A 23,118-nucleotide genomic window follows, 5' to 3' on the forward strand; every position below is an offset into this window, starting at 1 on the left:
AACATCGAAAAGCAATTTAGCAAATGGAGTAACAACACTTGTTCACTCACATTTTAGAACAAAACAAACAAACAAAATCAACTATTTCTCTAAGTCCAAGAGTACAGATGATTGCTGTTTAATTCCAGTTGACTAAAAATTCGAGTTTCATTCCTGAGCAAAGGGGTAAGACAATTAAACCATGTTTTTAAAAAAAATACGCATCCATAAAAATAACAAACAGTTTAGTGTCCAAGAAAAGAATCTGTGGACAAACTTCTTCCACCAAGTTTGAGCTATTACTAGTATACTGTTTTGTCGTTCACGTACTCTTTTCTTTCGTTTCTGTTCTAGTCAATACAACCTGTAGGTTGTCCAGTCATCATGCAACCTTATCAGATCTTCTGAAGATAAGCTTATGCCAAAAATTGTAATACAGAGAAAAAAGCAGCTCTAAACAAATAAAAAATAAACACTCAGCTTACGTTTTTATCCCTGTGATGCTTGACTTGAATAACTGCGTAGCCACCAGTGTGGACCACAGCTATCATGATTTGTCAAACTGGATTGAGACCGGCGAAAAATACACAAAGAATTTTTTTTATTTCCAAACCATTTTCCATCTGAACACAAAAAGAGTTGACTGTTTTGACTGTTAAGAGTTTTAGTTGATATAGTATGATATAATTAAGCCTTGTTTATGTTTAGGTGAGGTAACCTGGCTTGAGCCTCCAATCCAATAGAAAACCAGTGCCTGGTCAGCAGTCAACTTAATGACATTATCGCTAAAACCAAAATTTCTCACATCAATGTGTTACCATATTTTCCAAACTATGGTGCTCTGCGTGTGCTCCTTTGGCATGCGGAGCTCCCCTAATACCCACATCTTTAAGTATTTATGTTTTGTATTTGAAAATTATTTCTTTTGAACTTTTGTCGAGTGTTGTATTAACCAAAACTTTGAGTTCCAACACCAGCTTTATCATCTAAGTTAATTATACAAGATGAATGAATAAAAAGCACATGTTCATCTCTTGAGGAAAAACAAGAATTAATGGAATATTTAATTGTTTACACCGATTGACCGAATGCTTAAATGGAAGCAAAAAATGCTTTTTTGTTTATGTGCTTATTAGACTTACTACCCTCGTTTGCATGGACAAAGTACAAAAGAAATGTTGCTTGAGAGCGAGGCTAGTGAGTCTAATTAGCACATAAACAAAAGAATACATTTTTGGCTGCCATTTATGTATTCGGTCAATAATTTAAATCAAAATTAGTTAAAGTGCCCCTTTGACCAAAAAATCAATTAGTATTTTTCTTTGGATTTCAAACCTGTGTTAAGTAAACACTAAGCGACCAAAGTCTTAAGTTAATCATTAATTTCAAAAAGACACCTGTTTATTTGAACTGGAATTTTCGTATTTAATGGTCCGCCATTACTAACTTTAAGATTTTGAGAGACCTGGGTCACGGAGAAAATGTGACCTTTCACGCGACAAGGGGGCTTATGAAAATTTCACGGCGATACCAATTTCATGGCCTAAGATGATCCTATCTTAGTGTCCCCAATCAGTGAAGGGATTCATTTTACCCTCGGCTAAATATTTTACTTTGACACTATAATAAAGTCATGATGATGATGATGGCAGATCCTGTGAAATTATTCAAGGACAGTGCCAACTATTGTTATTGCGCATACATTCTGCACATCTTGAGATACTCTGATTTCCTATGGGTGGTGCTTGTTAATACAGGAAAGCACCTCAGCGCTTTCGTAGTCTCCTGTCTTGTGATCTGTCCAGCTCACGTGACCTCCAGCATTAGCTGATGAAGGCCGAAATGTTCTATGTTTCAATACACTATTTCCAGGAAAAGATTTAATTCCTTAACATTTTGGTGATGATGTTAATGGTAATGGTGTTTCAAGAATTCTGGCTTGTAATGAAGGAGAAAGAGTACCTGGGTATAATAATTTTTCATTTTTCTATTAGTAGATTTTTGAGGTTATCATCTATTCTTAATTTCTGTATGTTTTTAATTATCTTTATATTTGATTTTTGTTTTCCTTTTGTTAATTCACCTTTTGCTTTTTTCATTTCTTTATTAAATATCCTCTTTATTCGTTTTTCTATTTGAACATCAGCAAATTGAGCTAATTGTGGTTCTAAATCTCTGATTTCATCATAATCTTGTGGGTGGAAGAGGAATATTTTCTGCTTCAATTTCATTGTCATCATCTTCTTCAGGAATTGGTGAAATATAATCATCTGTGTATTTATCTTCTATGTTTTTGTTTCCATATTTATCAGAATATTTATCGATAAAATCAAATGTATTTTCATCGCTCTTTTCTGAAATGTCAGAAACATCAGAAACATCCACTACTTCTGGGCTTTCTTTCGTTTAATATGTTAAATCTAATTTATCAAAGATTGATTTAAACATTTCTGAATAACCAAATTGATTTAATTTTTTCCAACTTATTCTTTTAATTTCGTTGTTAATCATTTTATTTTGTTCTCTAACAATTGTTTTTTCTTTTGCATATACTTTCCACATTTGTACACTCATCTTTTTCTTTTTTGTAATAAGAATGAGCATAAAGATAAAAAAGTACGATTATCGTACAAAAAATGATCAAAGGCAAACATTTATTCGAGAATATCCATCTTTGCCAGATAATACTTTTTGAATGATAATTTGTCGACCAAGTAATTGTGGAAAAACAAATATTTTGCTAAATTGAATTTATGTCTTGTTATATTTTGAAAAAAAAAGTACACCAGGATAAATACCAAGCAATAGTAAATCACTTTAAAAAATTCATAAAGTATTGGGTACATTCAAAACATATCGATGAAAGAGTGCAAAAAATAATTATTTTTGATGATATGGTTTGTGAATCAAAACAAAATAGTTTTATCAATTACTTTATTAATTAATGAACGACATAAAAATTGTAGTGTAATTTATATTACACAAATTTATTTTAAAACACCGAAAATTAGAAGGGATAATTTCTCACCTTTTTATATATTTTATTTAAGAGAAAATAAAACTACATAAAACAAGCTTATATATTAAAGATGAATTTTCACAAAACGTAAGATTAATAACAGAACCAAACTTAAAAAAATTTATTGGTAATAAACCGTAAATAAAGGTGAAGTACAGTACTGCTCGAAACTACGGTATTGTGCAAAAGTAATTCAAACGTAATTCGACGAATTTCGCGAATATTCGACGATAATAGCGAAATTTCGTTTGGAGCGATTTTTCGACGATATTCCGTGAGTCCTATTGTTTGAGCGACAGCGATGTTTCGCGGCACTGTGCAATAGTTGCAGCGAAATTTCGTGCCACTTAGCGATATTTTAAGCAAATTTTCGTTTCTATCCAGTGATTTTTCACTTGCTGTAAATGAGACATTTATCTCGTTTCGTTCTATCTCCCTCACCCCACGAATTTAATAATAATCATAATAATAATAACTTTATTTAAACTGCTAAAAATGTATCAGTTTGTTGAAAACAAACTTGTATTAATACATGAGCAGATAAATATAATATTTCTGAACTACATAAAAATGATAATAAAGGGTAAAATACAATCATATCACATTCAATCAAAATCAACTATTTAAATATTATCTTAACAGATAAAAAAGGATAGCAATAAGAAATACGATAGTTAATTTACCATACATCTATGACTTAATGTGTCCGATTTTAGCAAAAAACTATGTAAGGCTGCTTTGAATGGTGTAAAGGTTGTAATTGATCTTATCGATTTTGGTAAATCGTTCCAATCCTTCGCTGCAGCATATTGAAAAGTTTTTTTTCCAACTGTTGTATTTGCTTTTGGTAAATGTAGCGTAGTGTTGTCTCTGAGATCTCTCCCGTGCAGACTTGATCGCCGGGGTAGATAGCCTTTTTAAACATAGTAGGTAGACCGACTGAAATCTCAGAAAACGCCTTCGATTTTTTAATGTTAAGAGTCTCAATTAAGATCTTATACTCTGAGTGCATGAAGTCCTGTTAGCTTTGAGTATGGTGCGCATAACCTGATTTTGTTGCCTTCATAGGCTGTCTATCATTGAATTTAAACATTCCATCCAAACAGAACATCTGTAATCAACGATTGGTAGCATCGTTTGTTTAAAGATCTTCAATAGAACGCTTCTAGTCAGGAAACTAGAAAGTCTGTTTACAAGACGGAATTTTGGATATGTTTTTTTTGGCATATATGAAAGATGCTCTTTCCAAGCCAAGGTACTATCGACGTAGACGCCAAGATATTTATAGTTTGTAAGTTCCTTGAGACGATGTGAATAAAGATATTTAAATCATTAGAGTTTTTGACACTTCTTTGAGTTCCAATCTTCATGACTTATGATTTTCCTGGGTGTACAACCATCTGATTACTTGATAACTATGAGCTAATGTTGTCCAGATCTCCATTAATACAATTAGATGCTTTGTTGATATCTCCATCACTGTAATGGATTTCAGTATAGTCAGCAAACAAAGAACAACTTGATTGTTTCACTGCTGATGTAACATCGTTATAATGTGTGCAGAAGAGAGTTGGTCCTAAGACGGACCCTTGTGGGACCCCGTGTGGAAGTGCTAAAGATTTTGATTCTGTTCAGTTGCAAGTTACATATTGTCTACGATTATCAAGGTAAACCAATGAAACGCAGAGCCGGACACACCTGCAGATTCCAACTTCTTTAAGAGTAGATTATGATTTATAACATCAAAGGCTTTTCGTAGATCCAGAAAAGCAGCAACAGCTATTTGTTTACTATCAATGGCCATTTCCATTTGTCAATAAGGCGGATTAGGCTATATTACATGATGAACGTTTTTGATATGCAAATTGTTTTTCACTGATCAGTTTGTTTTCAACTGCAAAGTCATGGAATTGTTGATTTGCAAATCGTTCAAGCACTTTGGCTAAACAAAGTAAAACAGACACTGGTCAATAGTTGTTGCAGTCTGTAGAAATTCCTCCTTCAAAAAGTGGTGAAACGCGGGCGACTTTCCACTTGGTCCTAACCTTGCAAAGGAAATACAATCTCATCCTTTTTCCCATAAAGACTTTCTTTCAGGATCTTTTGCAGAATCTATCTTTTTTTAATCTGGCAACAAAAGAAGAAGTCATTGCTATTGCTCAATCATTTGCATCCAACAAAGCTGTGGGTTATGATAACATTACAATGTCCCTCATAAAGGAATTTATCCAAGTAATCTCTGAACCTTTGTCTCACATTATTAACTTGTCAATTGCTCATGGCATTGTACCTGATCAATTGAAGACAGGTAATACCTTTTTTATCAAAGCTGATGACCAGTCGCTTTTCACTAACTGTAGACCTGTTTCGGTTCTACCTAGTTTTTCCAAATTTCTTGAGAGAATAATTTATAACCGTCTAAATGATTTAGTTTATTTATTTATTTATTTATTTCTTTATTAAACTTCGCCTTCTAAATTAACTATTAACAAAACATGACAACGTAAACAAAAAATAAACAAATACTGGGTAAGGCAGGGTGACCACAACAGCTGACGCCAATTACTGTGGGCCCAAGATTAACAAAGTTCCAAACACTCGAATAAAATCGTAAAATATAGAAAACTAATAACAACATGAAATAGGCTCTGAAAGGTTGCGTGGCGTATTACATTTTAAGCAGACAGATTTCCAGGTTCTAGGGTCCTCAACATCGAAGCGCGAGATAAGTGCATCTTTGTAGTATGAGGAGAGCAGAGATTTAAATTGGTTTAGAGTTACATGGTCATATCTTAACTGCAGGGGGAGAGCGTTCCAGATTCTAGAAGTTCTTACAAAAAAAGAGTGCTGGTAAGTAGAGGTGCGGCATTTCTTTGGTCTGAAAGATTTTGCATTGCTAGCGCTTGCTCTAGTGACCCTTATGGGAACATTGCGTTCAGGGAGCACGTCATGTGATACACAAACAATACAATTGGTGGCCTTAAAGAAAAAGACCAAGTCCGCATAATAGATGACGTTATCATCAGCGTACATTAATACATTGGCAGCCTGTAAACAGTTTGGCAGATCTGTGACATACAAAGAAAATAACAGAGGGCCCAGTATGGAACCTTGTGGAACTCCAAAGAACACGTTTTGAGGTACGACCAGTTAGGTAATGAGACATTCAACGATGCTCATTATCACAAATTCCAAACAATTGCAATTTATCAAGCAAGATTTTATGATCAATAGTGTCAAAAGCCTTACGGAATTCCACAAAGATGGCACCTGTTAGCTGACCAGCATCCATGTTCCTTCTTATGGACTCAGTAAGGAAAGTAATTGCACTCTGTGTCGAATACTTATGACCGAAACCACATTGGTATCTAGAAAAAAGGTTGTGTGTCTCCGGATGATCCACCAATTGCTGCTGGACAGCCTGTTCAAGAATCTTTGACACCACAGGCAAATTGAAATGGGACGATAATTGTCACTGTCATCCCTCACCCCATCTTTGAAGAGTGGAATAACCTTAGCATGTTTCCAATCATGAGGTATACACTGAATCGTAATAGACAAATTGATAATATGTGTTACAAGGACGCTGATAGTTACAGCACTATCTTTTACCAACCTAGATGGGAGACCATCAAGGCCTGTTGCTTTTGTTGCCCGTAATTGTAATAACTGTTTGCAAACAAAAACCATTAGTGACTGGTGCCATGTAAAACTTATCAGAAGAAGACTTGGAACAAATCGGCCAAGCAACAGAACGTCTTTTGAATCAATAAGAGATTCGTAATTTAATCTCAGAAAAGTATTTACAAAATTGAGTTGCAATACTTTCTTTATCCGTGATCGCTTGACCATCACACCCCAATTGATTTCTTGAGTCCAAATTAGATGATTTATCAAGGAAATCTTTCTTCATAGACTTTCAAAAGTTCCCTGGATTGTCGAGATTTTCTTGAAAAAGATTTCGATTATAATCAGACTTGGCACTTCTTACAGCAGCGGTGACTTTATTTCTATATGACCTCGTCTCTTCCAGATCTCTTTGCTTTTCTCAAATAATAGTCTCTGGTTGACATTATGTTAGAAATCGCAGAAGTCATCCAAGGATTCTGGCTGCCACAAACTTTTTTAGTTAGCAATGGGACATGACGATCACAGGTTTGAAGAAATATGTTTTTAAAACTGGACCATGCGAGGTTCATATCAGAACTTGATAGAACAGAGACCCACGAGGCACTCTGAAGATCCTTGTTAAAGGTTTCTTTGTCGTACCTGGCGTAGTTGCGACATTTAATTATTCGTGCTTGGAACTTTAACAAGTTCATTTTTCAAACGCAGCCAACCATGTAGTGTTCACTTAAACCCAGAGGAATAACACTTGTTAGCGGGATATTGTGTGTGAGTGTCGAAAAAATGACATCAATCAAGGAGCTACAGTGTTCAGTAATCCTAGTGGGATCATTGATCAGCTGTGGCATGGCAAAGCCTAGGTAGAAAATTTGCATTTAAATCACCAACCAGCAATATTTCTTTGTTTTCAGCCATTGCTAAGCCTAGAGTCTCCTCCAATGTAGCGTTGAAGTAAGTGCTGATAAATTGCGAACCGACTGGGGGACGATATAGTGAACCAAATAAAATATTTTTAGACTTAGCAATGAGAATCTCCAGCCAAATTCCTTCAATAGAGTTCGATTCTAAATCAAAGCACCTTGATACTGACACACAATCCCGCACATAAACAACAACACTGCCGCCCTAAGATTCAAAAATTTGGTTTATCAACGGAGTTGATAATGTAAATTGACCACCGTACAGAGATTCTAAAAGCTGACGCTTCGAGCGTTAGCCCTTCGTCAGAGCGAAAACTACACGTAACCCATAATCCCTCGATTCGCTCTGACGAAGGGCTAACGCTCGAAACGTCAGCTTTTAGAATCTCTGTACGGTGGTCAATTTACATTATCAACTCCGTTGATAAACCAAATTTTTGTATACTACTTCCCCACCGACGCAGCACCACAGTTTCTTTAGAAACTACCCCTTCATTCGCCCTAAGATTCAGCTTGACGATCCAAACGGTAGATGGTATAACCTTGGATGCCAATTTCGTCATCAGAAATATGCGATGATAAATGTGTTTCAGTGATGGAAAAGAAGTCAATGTCCTTATAACGTAATAACAAAAGTCGAATCTCGTCAACTTTGGGAAGAAGAGAGCACACATTTACCTGGAGAAATTTTAGGCCACGTTGACTTGTTAAATTAGATAGCTCAGGGATATCTTGATATACACTTGGACCATCCACATCTGCAGTCGTAGCAAGTTCTATACTTCTGAAATTGAGGACCAATGTATTTAAGATGAAACAGAAGCGAACATTCCCAGCAAGTAACATAGCCAACATTCTTCTTTATAACAAGATTACATATTGAACATCACGGCCTCAGTGAATGCTTCAGGTTTGCTTGTGACCTTTCCACTTGTCCCGGGTTAAGCTCCAAATCGCCAGATAGATACAAGAGAAGCAAGGCTATGCCAGAATGCCTGATGAGACCACATGTAGATGAAAATATCTTTGTAGCCATGTTGGCGGCGAACTTACCCATTGCTCTGGCCCGAAATCACTCCAGGAATCACAATAAAACTCGCCTTGAGGGAGTTTCCAAGATAAAAACGATGCACAGCATATGTAGATGGAAATTGGTGATTAAAAAGGGCATAAAAAACCAAAGCTAAATACAAAATTAAAGAAATTGTATGGATCCCTCGTTCCACGTGGCCAACCGCCATGAGTTCAGTATTTCCATGAGTTCAGTTTATTTGACAAACTTGAACACCATGGTATACGTGGACCGGCCTTAAAATGGGTAAAAAGCTATTTTTCCTGCAGATTACAATTTGTAGATTTCAACGGTCATGTTTCTTCTCCTTTAATATATCCTGTGGGGTTCCTATGGGCTCTATTCTAGGGTCTTTATTTTTTTCTTCTTTACATTAATGATATAGTTAATGCATCTACCGTACTACAACTGATTTTATTGTCGATACTAACGTTTTTCTGCCTCGTATAGATCCTGACTATTTGGTTAATCAGCTGAATATCGAGTTAAATAAGTTACCAGTATGGTTTAGGGTTAATAAGCTTTCACTGAATCTTACAAAATACCAAGTTTATGGTGTTCAAACCAAATCAAAAACTTAGAAGTTCTAATTTTCATATTTTGAGAAATGAACGACAAATTGATCAAATTAAAGAAACAATTTTCTTGGGTGTAATCATCGATTAAAGTTATAATAATAATAATAATAATAATAATAATAATAATAATAATAATAATAATAATAATGAAGTCTTTATTCAGCAAAACATAAAAATACCTATCTTTTGTTGAAAGTAATTGTAAGAAATTTAATGTCAAATAAAAGTGTGAAAAGGTAAATCACATAGTTACTTCATATTTAAAAACTGACCGGTTAATAAAAGAGTTTTTGAAACGCATAGTGTTAATCTTAGTTTAAACACGTTTCTTTCCTAAGATTATAATTAGATGGTTTAACGCGAGGCATAATAGATGCAAGTGGATGTGCTTTAGTATCGGAAACTTTCCTAAAAATCTTATGGTCTTACCTCTCTAAGAGATCAGAAACACTCATTTGCTTTGACGTATATTTCCATTTAAAACAGCAGTCTAAGAAACATTGTACAGGTATAAGATCGGCGGCGTAGACAGATAATACATAATTAATATTAGGTGGAACTGTTGTATTAAAGAGAAGGTCTATTTCTGACTGATTGTACCCCTCTTTGCGCAGCGCTCTAAGAATATGTAGGGAATTGTTACCTTTAATAAGTTTGTTCTTCACATGCTCTGAACATTTGCTGTCTCATTGGAAGGTGACCCCCAAAATCTCTACTTCTTTACAGCTTGGTATCATCCCAATAGGTGAAAAGAAGTCGCGGTTGCCTCTCTTTTTGATCGTCAACTCTTTACATTTGTTTGGGTTACAAGACATTCCATTTGTATTCGTCCAATCTAAAAACTGTGACACTACCTGATCGGAGTAGTCTACCTCCTTCCACACAGGTGCTATAATTGTCGAATCATCAGCATACTTAAGTCATGATTACCTTAAGTGATGTAAAGAGCATTGAGAAAGATGTTGATGGGTAAGAACCGCTAACACTACCTTGAGTTGTCCCTTTGTTAACTGGTTTCCAGTCGCACTCAAAGTTGTTGAAACATACCCTTTGTGGTCTGTTCATTAAAAAGTTCAAGTATCAATAATAGTAATACATGGATTCAATGGGAACTTTTTTTAATTTATTAGCGAGAAGTTCATGTTTCACAGAGTCAAAAGCTTTGCTGAAGTCCATAGCAAAAAGGCGAACTGCTTTACAATCCGGGTGATCCAAGTAGCTGTTGATCCTATGTTGAATTGACAAGAGAGCATCAGTACAGTTTCCACCCTTTACAACTTGGTCAATTCATGTTCTCCTATCTATCAAATTCGAACTCTTCCTCCTAAGTTAGCTGGCAAATTTACTCTACACAGTCAAATTCATATATTATATGAACATATTATACGAGAAACTCTCATGCATTTCGTTTGCTCTTTCTGTCGGGCTAAAATTAAACAATTTCCTGTTTTCTATCACGGACCTAAATTTTGCAATTCTCTTAACATTGATATAATTAATTCTTCCTCAACAGCTTTTTTCAAGAAAGCACTTAACTCATTATTTTTTAACAACTATTGTGAATCTCAGGTATTTTGTTCTTCCTGTGTCAAATTGTTTTCACAGTGTAATTCTACTTTCAAAACTCTTTACATATTTTCAACACCTTAATGAAATGACTAAGTGTTTGTAATTGTATGCTCCATTACCAACTTGTAAGTTCAAACTGTTTTTAATTTGTATATTTTCGTTCATTACCTTATACTTCAACACGTTTAAAAATAACTAAATGTTTGTAATAATTGTATTCTCCGTCGCCAACTTTGCATGTCAACAAAAAAAAGATGCTTTTACTTGGGGACACCTAATTGACATCTTCTCTCTTTTGATTGTTCATATCTGTATTTTAAGTTGTTTTTTCTGTGGCAAATAAAATAAATCAAATCACATAAAGAAGAAGAAAGAAATTTAAACCTGTCAATAAATCTTAAAGTAATTCCTTAGTATTGCATTGCGCATCCCTACTGCGCACGATTTTCGTGTCGTGTCACCTGGAATCTCAAAAGCGACGAGTAATGGACTTCGACAACAATCTATCGCCCGTAGAGCCGAAATCAAAGTGAGCTGTATTTCTAAAATAATATTTAACCAAGTGTGCTGTTATGTAGAACACTGAAACCAAATGGAAAATTCTCTGGTAACTTATGGGTTCAACAAAGACAGAGAACGATTGAACGAATCGAACACCTTACGTGGATCTGTGATCAACTCTGCACAGTCTTCAGGTAAAAAAAATAATTAGAAATGTAACAGCCAAAAATTATTTGAAAGAAAGCTTGTCGTGTATTTTGTGCTTCATTATTCAAGGAAAAGGTTCTTCATGGAAACGGTTTGATCCGGTAAGTTTGTTGCAATATTGCGCATATTTGACACGATTGAGTTTCTTCTCTTCACGCACGTAATGAAATAGAAGGGGGTTTTGCCTCTAATAGCAAATATGTTGTTTGTTTCAAAAAATTGTTCGCTGGAAAAGGTGGCCTTTATGAATTCATCATGTTTTATGATATGCGAGCTTAACTGGATAGTTTTTATGGCAATAGTAAAGCATTTTCTTGTCAAAATGAGGTTAGCGTCTTTCTGGTGTGTTAACAGAATTACCTCCAGAACCTACTTTTTGCGTAGAATAAGCTTTTAGAATGATGTTCTTGTTTTGCATAAAGCAAGCTAACAAAATATGTACCTTGCTGAGTTCGCATTTGTTAGCGTTAATAGTATTTTCGGTCCGATGCTTCTGTTTCATGAGGGGTATATTGTTTTGGTCTCCCATCCAAACACTAACCCCGCTGGAGAGGGATTAACTTTGGTATTACAAGGCTGTCAGATGCTCAGAGGGCACGCTTAAACTTGTGATGAAAAGAAGTTGTGAAGGAACTTGAAAATTATCAACATGTCAGCCCAGAAGCCAATGTTTCTCGCTTCTCTGTTATTTGTTATTCTTCAGAGACTGGAATTCTGTAGTTCAATACCACACAATTCAGTGCCTTCTGATTTTCTGTAACACGTACCACAGGCAATCCAGTGTATGCTTCACGGAAGCATCTCGTTGTACTTATATTCTTAATTTAAATTTAAATTTGTAATTTTTAATTCTATTGAGCTGAAAAACCCACTTAGGGAGCATCAATAAAGTTTGTATGTATGTATGTATGTATGTAGTTAAATTTAATATGAATTTTACCTTTTTGCTGAGCGAATTGAAGCACTACTAAAACATAAATTTTTAACTGATGTAAAGGAGAACTTCTGACAAAGCCAAATTAAAGCAAAAGAAAATGACAGAAATAAAGCTATTTTTCACTATTTTTCATTTAAATTGTGTTTAAAATTTTGGACAATTTAAGGAAGGGTTTTACAGATAATAAGCTCCTGTTTAGCTTATTTGTATGAGAAAATCTACTGTAAAATAAAGCTAAATTTAAGCCATTTTAAAAGTAGGATTTCAAGCGCTCACCCAAAATCTGATAAGTACCTTGCTTTGCCTACTACTATCATGTTATACAATAACTATTGTGGTAACTGAAAATACTAAAGACATAAACGTTCCCTCAAAGAAAACCCTGCTTTTGTGCTGGTCAACGTAAAGCATGGCTGTTTAATTAATGACCTTTTTCAGAATCCATGTCAGTTAATTTTTAGTTTGTATAGATTCTTATCCAAGTTGTTCTCCAAATTTAAAGAAAGTAAATACTTGTTAAGAATCTATATAAACCAATAAGAAGTTTGTTTTCAGAAAGTTCTTACTTTCTATAGATTTTGAGAACAACTTGGGAGTTGCATTCAGAAAACGTGGAAGTGAAGGGTGGTTTGCAGGGTGGCATGTTGCATAATGGCTTGCCAAACTTAATGTGTGCTCTATGAATGAGACCTTTATTAACTGATCAGTCCTTTTTAAGTTTTCATTGTTTTGTTTTTACTTTGCAGACGTAGCATTCTGCATAAGTAGGCAATGGTGCAATTCATGTCACATGCCACTCCGCATACTCTGTCTGTAACCCTTACCGGTTATTGTGGGTAGTGCACTGTAAGTGCAATAACCATATTGTCATTGAGGCTGTCTGAGTGAGTGAGTGTATGATTGTGTACCTGCAGCACATGCCTAAATTACGAAACTAATGTAGGATTTTCTTGAATTTTAAATAAAGAAAAAAGAAGTTAGAAAAAAAGATTAGATGTCTTCATCACGAGGATTTTGCGGTGGTCTCTCATCCAAGTAATAAGTCTACCCGAATGGGCTTCAGTGGAAACTTGCATCAAATTATACGTAATTGGTTATGTACATGCTAACGCGATTGGACAACAAAATAAATAGTAAAAGATCAAAAAAATTAAGTGGCGATCAGGCCTAGAGCCTGTGAACTTCGTGAGTCAAACCGCCCTGTTTAGGGACTCATCGCCATTCATCAAAAACATTAAAAGAAGATTCAGGACAAATCCTTTAACAACCAAATACAAAAAAGAAATCAAGTAAAAAAAGAATAGTAATAGTAATAATGATAATAATAGTAACAATATCAATACAATAAGTATAGGTAATCACATGATTTCGAGTGCAATTTGGAAAAAATATGGATGAGTAAGTTTATTTCAAAGACGACGATAAAGATTCCCCAATGGTCTCCCATCCTGGTACCAACCCTATACCCTAAGTGAAAACATCAAACTGTTCGTAATTGGAACACCAGAACGACAACAAAGTTGGATGACAAAATAAGCAGTAAAAGGTAATTAATTTTGCAAAACTAATTACTAGACAGTACCAGCCTACTGCACTACTTACATGTACGCAATGCGTGCCTATCTTTTGGAATCAAATTTTATGTACTCATGAGCACCTTCACTTTTGACCTCAGTGTATTTACAAGACAAAATTGAGTCTGGTTATTGCTTCAACAGAAATTTTGCATTCAGTAATAGTCAATCCTCTTGAAACATTTTGTATGATATACATGTCACGACTATGCCGGTGTTTAATTCATAAGTAATAAATACAGAGGATTGATGTTCAAAGCCACCCTCATATGGTGTTAAACTGATGATTACTGTTTTTATCTGGCTGACCACATGATTTCTTCCCGTTCGAATTAACAAATCGAATGTGGTTCAGCGTCTTATTGACAACGATATTCTTCATTACAAAGGTCAAAATGTTGTGGAGTCACGAGGAGCATCCGAGTCAGTCCACAACAAATTTTGTTCTCTGTGATGATGAATATCGTTGTCAATAAGAGTACAGACAATGCTGAACCACATTCGAATTGTTTTTTCCATAATATTCAACGCCAAAGAAAATGTTTATTTCAGACCATGACACAAAGAAAGAGGAAGCATTGTCCATACATGTCCAATACACCGACATAATGAGATCACAAAGTGTCCCGCACTTTATGTCTCGCAAAACTGTTACTACTTTGTTAAGGATTAAGGTTGGGGGACACTTTGTGATGTCTATTGTGAAGTGCTATGAATCTCATTATGTCGGTGTATTGGACAACCACATTTACGCGAGCAGCGTTGTCTAGACTCCAATCGACAGCAGCAAATTCGCCAATCAGATTGCAAGATTACAAGCAATTGTAGTAAAAAAAACAATCTTTTGGAACAACATGTTTTTAACTCTAGTATGACGGTGTAACTTGATGCATTAGTATTACCCAGTGATCACCCTAGTGAAGCTCTGTCAGAGTTTCTGGTTGAGTGATGACCACAATGCGTTGGTCGAGAGGTTCGTCTGTGTAAATCCTTGTGACGACAGACTCCATTCCCTACGTACTCTTCCCTGCCACGTTAGTGAACCCTGCACTGGGTTAGTTGTTTGGTAAGTTAAGGTCATGAAATGAATATTAATTGCGTGGATGCGTCCGCCAATTTTGTCCCGTAGTATTTGGGATGCAAATGTTTGACCGATCTTTACAGAGTAAAATCAAATAACCTCTGAATAATTTTTAATGGCCGACTCAAGAAGAACGTAAAACAACAACTTGCAAACGTTTTCATTTCTCTCTTTACTTTGTCGCCAAAGACGCGAGAAATTTAAAATCTAAAGTAAACCCAACCCCACTTCTTCCTTAACTACTTTAATGTTTGTATTAGGTTCTTCCTGTCAGCAAATCAAGTCAAATGATTACATTCTATTTCGAGAATGGCTGTGTTGCAACGCTTCGAACAAGTGGGACTGAGCCTAAAATCAAATATTACACCGAGCTTTCATCCAAGCCAGGGAAGAGGTATGTGTATTCTACACAATGATAACATGAACTTAAAATTACAAATAACTGATTATATTGTAAAGCAATGGACTCTTCCGCTAAAGAGAGTCATCTTTTGTCTTGCTACCAGAATATTAGCTGTTAAGCCTCCAATATCGTTTTGGGATGAATGTACATGGAGTGCTGATGTTACTTTTATTCTGCACACGTGTTTCAACATGTTTTTTTCAGTGCATCGTTCATACACAAATCAAAAATAAGGGACACTGTGACAGATTCTGTAAGAGAGGAATTGTTTAAAGGACAATTGATTGGCTGTTTACCAAAATTGGCAGCTTCCGATCCTTGAATCGTGCGCGATCACGTACATTCACCAAATTTACCACATTTTCCACTTGTTGCTTTCGTTCTTTTCAGTGAGGTAAATGCATTGTTAAACCCTCACAGTTGCAGTTTACTACTGTGGAAAACAACGTTTTTGTTTGTTTGTTTTGTTTTCTGTAAAATCCAGGCTATTGGTAATTGCGCCATTAACGAGTACAAAGCGACGGACACCTAGAGATATTTTGCATTAATATCATCTCACTCCAAGAACTGGCTTAAATTTATCCTTGACCTATTATTATAATAGAATTCTTTTTCATTTTTGTTTTTCTCAGCATGGATATGTCAACTGCTAAAGAAACACTTCAAGATATTGTAAACTGCATTGTAGAAGAGTATTTGCAGCCTGACTTGAATAACCTGACTCCCAAGCAGGACTGAAGCTATTTTGTTCTGCGATCTTGGATGGAATTGTTGGTTGCTTTGTGTATAACTTCGATGGTGACATTGCGGATTTAGAGAGATGATTGTACCACATGTTTCAATCACATATAAAATATTTATCAAAGAAGTGGTATAGTTTTAAACTGACAAGGAGCATAAAGCATGTCAGTGGAAAACAAGTTTCCAGCCGAGAAGTTGAGAACTAATTCTCTTCTGGGCGTCGCAAGTCTGTCGCACCTAATTGCCTCTGATCAAATTGGAGATCTAATGAAACTGTCTTGCATGTTGTGTTTGAGTGGAATTCATCGTTAATTGTAGAGTGTTCTCTAAGTCATTTCACTCACGATACCATCCAACAGGGAGTCCTGAAAAGGAAAAACCAAATTGCGTAGTGCTATTCCCCTAGTTACCTGCAGAAATGGTAATTTGAGTCATCTTTCATGAAGGTCAAGAAAACCAACGTAACTGAAATTCAAGGTGCTTCGCTTCAGTCATCACACAAGATGCAGTCTGGCTTACGGCATTTTGTATATAGAACTCATGTTTTAGACTGCCACTTTCAAAGCGCACCCAATGGAAATTTGCTTCTCTTCAAGGAAGAATTTTTCGGCTTCTTGAAATAACTTTTCCTTGTCCAGGATAGCCCAATGGCATCGAAGCATCAATTATTACTCAAATACATGTAGCACCAATCCAGAATTTATTTAGGCTTCCAGTGGTCTAAATTTAGATGTATTATTGCAAGGTCGGGGATTGACATGCAGACATGTAGTCAGTGGTTTTTATGCGGCTTTGGTGTTGCGACAATGGACAGGTTTAAGGCTTGGTTCATATCTGGGGTGCGTATTGCGAGTACCGGTTGCACAAGCAATGGATATCCTCTCGCGCTGCAAGGACAAATAGAGTAAAGAGGGTATAAACCATTGTCTTTCAATAGGAAGTACGTAGAACCCATGGGTGTGATATAATGCAATGAATAAAACACCTAGAGAAACTTTCGATTTTTATCGGTCCCTCAGTAGCAAATAGTGCTAGCGGTCTCTTTTATATCACTCTAACCATGCACTTGTTGTTGTCTATCAAAAGAAACGGGCGAGGAATGCTACCCACTTACGCAAGCCTGTCTCGGCTGTTTCCCCTGATTGCGTAACAAGATCCGATTGACTCAAAAAAGTGCGCATTTCGAGTGACAGAATCTGGGGTCACCATAGTCGTTCAGGAGTAAACTAACGTTTTAATTTAAACGGCTCCGGGAAGTGAATTTCTCAATGTCATAAATGTACTATACATACATTACATTTACCCGTTGGTCGGGTAAATTGAGCCTCTGGTTGAAAATGAGTTTTAAACAGCTCCGTGAAGTGAATTGTATACTTTTTAATGAAAATTTAGGGAGACAAACTTCCCTCTTCCTCTTCTTCTTCTTCTTCTTCTTCTTCTTGTTATCTTTTTTCACACGACATATTCAGTATAAAATGTAGGCTGCGGACCTGGTATAAAACAAGGACCATGTATGAAACGCGGACTGCGGACTGGGAATGAGACAAGGACTGAGTTTTCAAAAACGGAGTATAGAACAAAACTAGGTTTGTACTGGCCCAGATACAGGTTTTTAAAAAAGGCCTCGAGTACTCTTATTCCCTGTCAAAATATTGTCACATACACAGAAATGGTCAGTTACAACTTCGACTGGGCTAGAGAAAATAAGAGTAGAGATTTATTACAAAATTGTACTTTAATCCACGAATTTAAAAAGGAAAGGAAATCAGCATCTCCCACTGAAGTCCTTCAAATCTTTCGATTTCTAAACACCAAGCTCGTGACCCGGGAACGATTTCATAAATTACTTTCTTGCCTTACCTCTGATAAATACAACATACAAACGTTTCGCAATTTCAACTAAACCCTTCATTGAGCGATTGATCGTCGTTTTAAGAAGCCAAACAATATCCAGTGATAATTATTGCATGAAACATTTTCCACCATTCTCATGTCGGACTTCAATTTATGTCGTCAGCCTATCGCTATTTCGTTGCTACGTGCCTTTTTCGCAGTGTTTTGTATTTAGTCCGCAGTCCGCGTTTTATACCCGGTCCGCAATCCGGGTCCGCAGTCCACCTTTTATACTGACCGAATTTAGAATATGTTGTGTGAAAAAAGATAAAAACTACAAGAAGAAGTGGAGGGAAGTTTGTCTCGTTAAATTGTTATTAAAATTCGCCATTCTACAGTTTAAAGAAGCCTTATGGTTTGCTGTCTTATTTATCCTTTATTTAAACATATAAAAACGACTATTCCGCTGGCCCGGCTAACCGGGCTGTCCCCGTGAACGTGGTGCACCCAATTCTCGCGACTCTCGTGGGGGTGACAGCCGCTGAAAATGCACCGTAGTACGCGGGTGTCACCCGTCGAAAGGTATACTATAGTATGTTCCCACAATTCAATACGAACCTAACTGAAGCGAATCGTAAGATTTCTAAGCGCAAAACGAAAATTAGCGCGACATTTAAGCCAACAAAGGCAAACAATCATACTTAAATTAATTTAACGCAAATTCCAATCCCTTGTTATACTTTAAAGACTCTAACGGCTCCGTGAAGTGAATTTCGCAATGTCATAACTTCTACTTCACTCAGTATATGGCCTAATTTCAGAGATTTAACTTCTCACCAAGCCTTAAAAAACGGTGGATAAGGCAGTTATTACGTTTTGTCAATGTCATAAGTGTACTATACGCTACTCTTTGCGGGCATTTTTATGCCCGCCGTAAATCTAGCGTGAAAATCAGGTTTCAAAATGGCTTAATTTCAAAGATTTAACTTCTCACCAAGCGTTAAACCGTAGATAAAGCAGTTTTAAGCGTATTTCAGTGGCTTATGACATTTAAAAGGGCCTGTGAAGGTAAATTTCTCAATGTCATAATTGTATACTATAGTATAATCTTTGCGGGCAAATGCAGGCTACTCTAATGTGAGAATCAATTTTCAAAATGGCCTAATTTTGGAGATTTAATTTTTCACCAAGTCTTTAACCGTGGATAAAGCAGTTTTAAGCGTATTTCAATCACTTATTACGTTTTAAACGGCTCCGTGAAGTGAATTTCTCAATGTCATAAATGTACTATAGTATACTTTTGGAGGGCATTTTTATATACCAGGGCCCAGTTGTTCGAAAGCAGTTTAACTTAATCCAGGATTAGCGTAAACTTTAGTTTCGTGTTTTCAACTTTTTGGTAAAAGTTTCTTTTGCTTATTTTTGTTTTCCAAGATTGACTTCCTCTGATGTAAAGTTTCAGCGAATATCAGCATTGAAAAGCATTTGGGAGTAGAGAAATAAACTCCTGGGTTAATTTTTAATCTGGGATTAGCGTTAATCGGCTTTTGAACAACCGGGCCCAGATATATTATAGATTATAGATGGTATATGGTCGTAGTGGCTTCATTTCATAGATCTATTTTCTCACCAAGCGTTAGATCGTATATAAAGCAATTTTAAGCGTATTTCAATGGCCTTTTACGTTTTAAACGGCTGCGTGAAGTGAATTTTGGTTACTCTTTACGGGCATTGTTATGCCGGGTGATCTAGAGTGAAAATCAATTTACAAAATGGCCTAATTTCAGAGATTTAACTTTCCACCAAGCCTTAAACCGTGGATAAGGCAATTTTGAGCATATTTCAATTGCTTGTTACCTTTTAATTTAAACAGCTCCGTGAAGTGAATTTCTCAATGTCATAAATGTACTATGCATATATTACATTTACCCGTCGGTCGGGTAAATTGAGCCTCTGGTTGAAATGAGTTTTAAACAGCTCCTTGAAGTGAATTGTATACTTTTTGCGGGCATTTTTATGCCGGGTAATCTGAAGTGAAAATCCATGTTCAAAATTGGCCTAATTTCAAAGATCTATTCTTTCACCAAACATTAGACCATAAATAAAGCCGGTCTTACCCGGCCTAAAAATGCCCGCAAAAAGTATACTATAGTAACTTTCCACCAAGCTTTAAACCGTGGGTAAAGCAATTTTGAGCATATTTTAATCGCTTATTACGTTTTAAACAGCTCCGTGAATTGAATTTCTCAATGTACTATAGCATACTTTTTGCGGGCATTTTTATGCCGCGTAATCTAGAGTGAAAATCGATGTTCAAAATTGGCCTAATTTCATAGATCTATTTTTTCACCAAGCGTTAGACCGTAGATAAAGCTGTTTTAAGCATATTTCAATCACTTATTACGTTTTAAACGGCTCCGTGAAGTGAATTTCTCGATGTCATAACTGTACTACGGTCGTAGTGTCCGCGGGTCGATTCGCCTGGGGGCGAAAGTGGTATCTATGGGTGGCGCAAAGTGTCCTCTTTACGTTGACTGAGTTTGGTCCGAAGGGAATAAAAGGTAGGAATTTTTTTTTTTTTTTTTGGATTTTTTTTTTCAGCATGCTGCTTGCTTTTTTACAAGACTTTACAAGTTATGAACACACACGCACAGCCACACACACCTACATATACATAAAAGTACAACATGAGTCGACTAACCCCTATGTTTTCCAGATCAAAATAACAGAAATAGTATAAAACAGTATCTCTGTGCATAAGCTATAAGTCCAATTGCCCCATTTCGCTGTATAAAGCGCTAACATGTTTTTTGACTTTGCAATAACTAATTCAAGATTTTGAATCTACCTTAATCTAGACATAAAACCTTTAAGTATAGGAAACGTCTTTCTGCAACGACAAAAATTCAAATATTGTTTAGCAATTAGTAATACATGATTGACCAACAACTCATCTTTACAATTAGGCATTCCAAGCATAATTTCTTTGTCGTTGAGATTGCTTATATTTACATTTAAAGAGCGCAGCCACTTCGGCATAATTGCAATGGATAAAGATATGTTCGAGGGATTCGTTCTCCTTTTCACAGAAAGAACACAGTGGAGAAGAAGCAACACCAATTTTACACAAAAAGGCATTTGTCGCTAGATATTTGTTTAACAGTTTGAATTGAAATTCACGCAACTTTGTGTCCGAAGTGACACGACGGGGCAAGCTATAAATTTCTGGCCAATCAAGGGTATCACTTACAAAGGAGCTCCTGTATTTCTCTTGAGCGGAGGGTATGGTAATAACTCTATTTCTAAGTTCTTTATAAATATTTTTTGACACAGCTTTATTGCAATTGATCGAAGTATTTTGCCCGTTTAAACGTAAAACAATTTGCTCCTGCAAATTAAATGCCTTTTTAACAGAGTAAAGAGATCTATTTAATGAATCACGTCATTGGCTTGGGAGGGCATTAAAAACACAGAAATAAGTCTAAATTGATCCAAAGGAGTAAGGTTCAGCTCTCTTAAACCGCATTTAGTTAAGTCATTATTTTCAGAAATGAGGTCTCCTATTCTAAAGATCCCCTTTTCCGCCAATGTTTTATAAAATACAGGTTTCCCGTCGATGCGAATAAGTTTATTATTTCAAATAATAATTTGGAGAGTTTCATTCATATCTTCAATGATCTCTTCGCATTGATTATTTGCCACAGAGCATTTTGCGAAGCTTCTTAAGCAATCCTCGCAGAAAGGTGGAATTTTTATCGGAAACCTTTTAAGGTCGTAATTACAACAAAGGATAAGTTTACCTCCTACTGGTTTTAAATAATGCAATAGGATAATCTTCCAGCTACTTGGCTGGTCGCTGGCTAATTTCTTACAATGATGAAATGGTATATGAAATGAATCATATATGAACTGCGGATAGGAAATCAAGTGAAGCTATGATCTTCGCAGTTATGAGAGCAATTTTTGCAATTGCGTAGAGAAGCCTGAAAAATTCAGGACTCCAACGGGGTAAACCCTAACCCTAACCCCGTTGGAGTCCTGAATTTTTCAGGCTTCTCTACGCAATTGCAAAAATTCTCAGTGTCTCAATCATAGAATACAAATGAGGAGCCTTAAGTCCGCCATCCTCGATATCGCAGACAAGAGCAGAACGTTTAACATTATCTTTACCCTTCCAGATGAACTCGAAATAATTTTATTCACTTCCTTTACAAATTCTTGATCGCAGCATACCGTACTCGCCCTGTAAAGAAAATAGGAATTATGAATGTCTTGACTATTTGAATATCGTAAGATCACGCCATCTCCAGATGTGTAGTTTCTGTCTGATAGAAGTAACAATTTCATCAAAGTTCAACTTTCGTTTGGCACGCGAATCGTACGTGAAGTGAACTCCCAAAATTTTAACTGAGTTTTTAATTTCAAGGTTTTTAATTTCGGTATCATTTCTTAAAGAGGGGCGCACACTGTTGCCAAGTAACATGACTTCAGACTTATCATGATTAATCCTAAGGCCTGAACATTCTCCAAAAACATCTACAAGTTATAAAAATTTTTGAAGAGAAATATCGTTCATTATAGTTCACCACTAAATTTTCTCCGATTCTTATTGGTTTAATTCGATCACGTGACGCGATAGTGTTCGTCCGCGGAGAGACACTATCTTTCTTTTTTCACGAGCTTTTTCTTTGCTATACTTTATAGAAAATTGTCTGATTCTGTATTTAATTAAGTCCCACAAGACCCTCTTATAAGTACTTGAGCTGAATTCGGCTAACCACTCTGGTACACTTTCAGTTAATAATGCTACATAGTTCATATCATCCGCAAGACTGGCATTGAATTTCCAAATTTTTTGTTTACTGATGCTACTAAAATGCAAAATATTGGCCGAATGATCGGAGTTTATCGAGGATATGATATCGGATTTTTCAATATCTTCTTGACAAGCATCGCTTATTAACCAAAAATCGAGTCTTCTCTGGATAAGAGGTTTCTTTTGTCTCCAAGTAAAACGTTTGATTTCTTATTCGCCAAATATCTATTAAGTCAAAATCCAGGCATAGATCTTCAATGA

At 35.9% G+C, this 23,118-nt stretch overlaps 1 protein-coding gene across 2 annotated transcripts in view; it reads left to right on the plus strand.

The window, feature by feature from the left end:
• The window catches only part of LOC138000825 (phosphopentomutase-like), a 146,837-nt gene extending 129,630 nt beyond the window's left edge, over positions 1–17,207 (plus strand). The window contains exons 18-19 of one of the 2 annotated variants that reach the window (XM_068847487.1): positions 15,325–15,458; positions 16,100–17,207. In XM_068847487.1, the coding sequence (XP_068703588.1) occupies positions 15,325–15,458; positions 16,100–16,205 (240 nt within the window). In that variant the 3' untranslated portion in view covers positions 16,206–17,207. The remainder of the gene's footprint in view (positions 1–15,324; positions 15,459–16,099) is intronic. The other variant, XM_068847488.1, reaches the window with a different exon arrangement.
• Positions 17,208–23,118: the final 5,911 nt, after the last annotated feature.

Source organism: Montipora foliosa, chromosome 4, assembly GCF_036669935.1.
Source record: "Montipora foliosa isolate CH-2021 chromosome 4, ASM3666993v2, whole genome shotgun sequence".
Lineage (NCBI taxonomy): Eukaryota > Metazoa > Cnidaria > Anthozoa > Scleractinia > Acroporidae > Montipora > Montipora foliosa.